The sequence below is a fragment of the Pyrgilauda ruficollis genome, unplaced genomic scaffold, assembly GCF_017590135.1.
Source record: "Pyrgilauda ruficollis isolate IOZ18807 unplaced genomic scaffold, ASM1759013v1 scaffold378, whole genome shotgun sequence".
In the NCBI taxonomy this organism is placed as follows: Eukaryota; Metazoa; Chordata; class Aves; order Passeriformes; family Passeridae; genus Pyrgilauda; species Pyrgilauda ruficollis.
In genome coordinates, this window is record NW_024525245.1 from 4316 (window position 1) to 8280 (window position 3965).

General features: G+C 43.1%; 1 protein-coding gene across 2 annotated transcripts in view; it reads right to left on the reverse strand.

Annotated features, from left to right (window-relative positions):
* Nucleotides 1–1320: 1320 nt before the first annotated feature.
* Nucleotides 1321–3965, reverse strand: part of LOC121358166 (mothers against decapentaplegic homolog 7-like) — a 29643-nt gene continuing 26998 nt past the window's right edge. For both annotated transcript variants that reach the window (XM_041476101.1, XM_041476102.1), the window contains one exon: nt 1321–3139. In XM_041476101.1, coding sequence (XP_041332035.1) covers nt 2601–3139 — 539 coding nt within the window. In that variant the 3' untranslated portion in view covers nt 1321–2600. The remainder of the gene's footprint in view (nt 3140–3965) is intronic.

Below are 3965 nucleotides of genomic sequence, written 5' to 3' on the forward strand. Positions count from 1 at the left end.
TTTGATGGTGTGTTGCCTGGGTGGGTGTGGAGGACATCGGTAGGCTTGAGCCCCTGATGCAAGCCATCAATGCTAGCTTGACTGCTGGACCACACAAGTATGATGTTATCATTAGATATTTTGAGTCTGCTGGCACAGGATGGAAAATAAATGAGCCACATTGTAATGTAGATTACATTGTCCCAACATCTGCCCTTCCTGGTGTCTTAGTGCATATTGATATTGCAAGACAGGGTGGGCACATCCATCATGCCCTCAGTCTTTGATGCTGACTCCCACCTGAAGGACAGGGAAAGCCTAGAAATTGAAACTCCCATGCAAACCTTGCACATGATAAAAAACCATTTTGAAGCTGGTTCATGGGCTCAGTGACCTGAACCCAGATGAAGGTATAGTCCATTAAGAGCAAACCAAACACTACATCTTGGTAAAATCCTCTGGGTCGAGCACATCTCTGTTGAATAGCAAGGCACAGCACTGAGAAAACCTGGTCTAGATGCTTACAAAGCCTGATCTACTGCTATGTCCATCCACTGCATGAAGGACAGCAGAGGCTGAAGTCTCATTCCTGGGGTCCAAGTGCTTTGGCAGGGAGGGAGCTTAAAAGCCCATCTGGACCTTCTACTTCTCAAAATCTATCAGTCTACAGGACTGGTGGTTTCGATTTAAGATCCATCTCCACAACAGCTGTAAGGACTTTCTCCCTGACAGAGGCCATGTGCAAGTGCGATGTGGAGTAGTAAACATCTGAAGGCAGGCCAAGGGGGGCAAAAGGAAAAACAACCTTTAATTCCAGTGGCATGGGAGATGAAGGGGGCAAGAAATAGTTGAGGAAAACCTAGAGGACTGGCTTTCCCCTCAGATTTTCCTCCTTGCCTGGTGGCATAGACCACTCATGTTCCAGCACAGAGCAAAAGTTTGGCCTCCCCCAGTACTTCAGGGACTGGGACAGGGCCAAATGGGAGCTGGGTCCATAGCATGGCTGTTCTTTCAAGTTGAAATTATGAGAAACAGGAGTAATAACAAAAATAACCCCAGCAGATTTTGGGCAGCCAGACCCTCCAGACTTGGGCTGATGGGATGCAACCATGCCAAGGACCCCAAAGCCACATGCACCACACCAGCCCAGTGGAGACCAAAGCTCAGGATGACCCTATCTGGGTGCTACCCACACCAGAACTGTTGACTGGGGTGGGTGCCCCCACCACCAACCCCACGTGGTACCCACTTTGAGCAGCATCTCTCCTGCCTGCCTCATCTCTGCCACTAAAAAAGTCACTTGGCACAGCCTGGGATCAAGTGTACATTTTTATTTTTTAATGGAACATAAGCACCTTTAGAAAAAACATTCATCTGGATGATAAGACCCACAGAAAAAAAAAACAGCAATTTCATGCTCTTTTTTTAAATTTAGCATTTGTTATTTGTATTTATATTAAAGCAAAGTGCATATTTCTTTTTTTTTCTCATTTATACACGTTGCACAGTACATAAATAATGGTGCTTATAAAACGTCTTTATATTTACAAGTAATAATATATTTATATATAACATAAAATGCATTTTTTCTTTAACAAATCTCAGAGGGTTTTAAGGAGTCCTTTTTTGTGTGTATTTCCAAAGCACTACAGTGCTAAAGTTACAATGAAAATGCTTTCTTGTTCATTTAAACCTTTATATATAGAAAAATAGCTTATGTTAAGGTCTAAACATGCTCATTGAGCTAAGAACAGTGTAAAAGTATCATACTAGTGTATGAATTCAAGAAGAAATGAAAGCACAACTGCATTTTCAAATTGAATGGTACTGGGATAACCTGATCTAAGAAGTTACAACAGACCAACTATTGTGAACACTTTTTCTTTTGTCTTCCCATTTGATTTTTATTTGTTTTGTTTGTTTTGCTTTGTTTTGGTTTTTTTAGGCTTAGGCTTCTGTTGCTTTGCATCTTACAATCTTATAAAATTATAAAGCACAGTCCATGCAAGAGGTTTCTCTGCTGTTTATTTTCTCCCCTTGCATCAATTCATGACCATACAAAATTTAAAAAAAGCAGTGAAAGAATGAACACAGTGACAAGATGTCAACTCAGCAACAAGAAAAAATAAAAATTAAAAAGGATGGGTAAAGACCTGGTTGCAAAGATTTTGCACCGTTCTTTGGCGACAATGTGGGGTTAACACTGCTGGGGAAGAGGTCTTGGTGTCACCGTCACCAGGGATGGGAAGGCAGTGCATAAAAAATACAAGTATCTTGCTTTTTTTATCCAAGAGAAGGAACTGTAACATATAGCAAGTGGCTTCTGAATCCATTGACCACATAGGATAATCCTTTCAGAGGCATGAAATAACTATCATATGTGAGCCACACCCTTTTCTCACCCTTCTGAGCTATTGGTCATTTGCACTTTTAAAAACTAGGTTTATCAAACTATCCCAAAGCACAAAAAAAAAATATTTCCAAAGGTTTTTCTCAAAACAAAGGGGGGGACATACAAACTAAACAAAATAACACCAGAAAGTTTGCATGAAAAGCAAGCACTCAGAAGGAAATATTAGCAGCAAAGTAATATAAATGCCTTGAGTCCACTCTGTCTTGAGTCATCGGTTATTAAAAATAACCTCCAACCAGCAGGGGCAACTGCTGATGAACTGTCTAGTGTAGCATTGGCCCCAGCCTTTCACAAAGCTGATCTGAACTGTAAATCCTGTCCATGGCTGCTGCATGAACTCATAGTCATTTGGTCTCTGCAAGCTGTACGCCTTTTCATAGTCAAAAGCCTTGATGGAAAAACCTGGAAACACTTTGTGAACCAGCAACATCCTGGAGTCAGGGTTGTCCAGTGTGGCTGACTTGATGAAGATGGGGTAACTGCTGCGGTTGTACACCCACACTCCATCCACTTCCCTGGTGAGCTGGATGCCATAGCCGATCTTGCCGCGGACCTTCTGCACCAGTTGGCTTTTGTTTTCTGAGTTGAGCTGTCTGAGGCAGAAACCATTTCCCTGAGGTAGATCATAGAAGATATCCAGGGAGGGCTCTTGGACAGAGTACAGCCGACCCACGCGTGTCTTCTCTTCCCAGTATGCCACCACGCACCAATGTGACCGATCCCCTGTCTCCTGAAGAACTTGGGAATCTACAGAACAGGAGAAAAAAAGAAGAAAAAGAGAAATTTAGCACCAAAAGGGGTAATACAACCCAAAAATTACACAATGCTGGCAGGTCATTGCCTGCCAATGTGTTCATGATGCTCTCCATGCACACACCAACACCCATGGCACATCCACCATTTCCAAAAGCAATGTTATTAGGACCATTTAAGTTGACCCAGATTTGGGGAATTCCTGTGCTATTTCAGCACCTAATTCTAGTTAGAATTATGAGTCTTAAATCACCATGTTCACCTTCAAAAGTGGCTTGAGACCCAGCAGCAGCATCCATGGTGCAGTCACCCTCACTCAAACCATCACTAGGACCACCTTCAGTGGCACTAGGAGAGATGAGATGCTCTAGCTAGCTGCATTTACCAAGACCAAACACCCTAAATGTCCTTATTTTCACTCACCAGATAGTAGATCCACTTCCATAAATAACTATCTACTGGACACAGATGCTGAGAAAAAATGAGGTGCTGCTAAGAAAACCACATTGAAGGTCACCCCATGGGACCAGAGGGGGCAAGGACTCACCCACTCTAGTTCACAGGGCTTTTCCCTACCTGTAGGCAGAGCCTGGGTGGTGGAGAGGATGGAGACATTGGATGACACCCCAACTTGTGGGAAGCACTGAGAGATGGTGGGGACCAAAAATCTCTTACTTCTTAACAAAAATGGCCTAAACCCCCCCGAAATTAATTCATGTAGCCTTTTTTTTTTTTACTTCCTTGCGCATAGCTATCCTGTGCAAGAAGCAAGGATACAATGTAGCAGGAAAAAGCAAAGTAGTGGGGGGGGGGGGGGGGG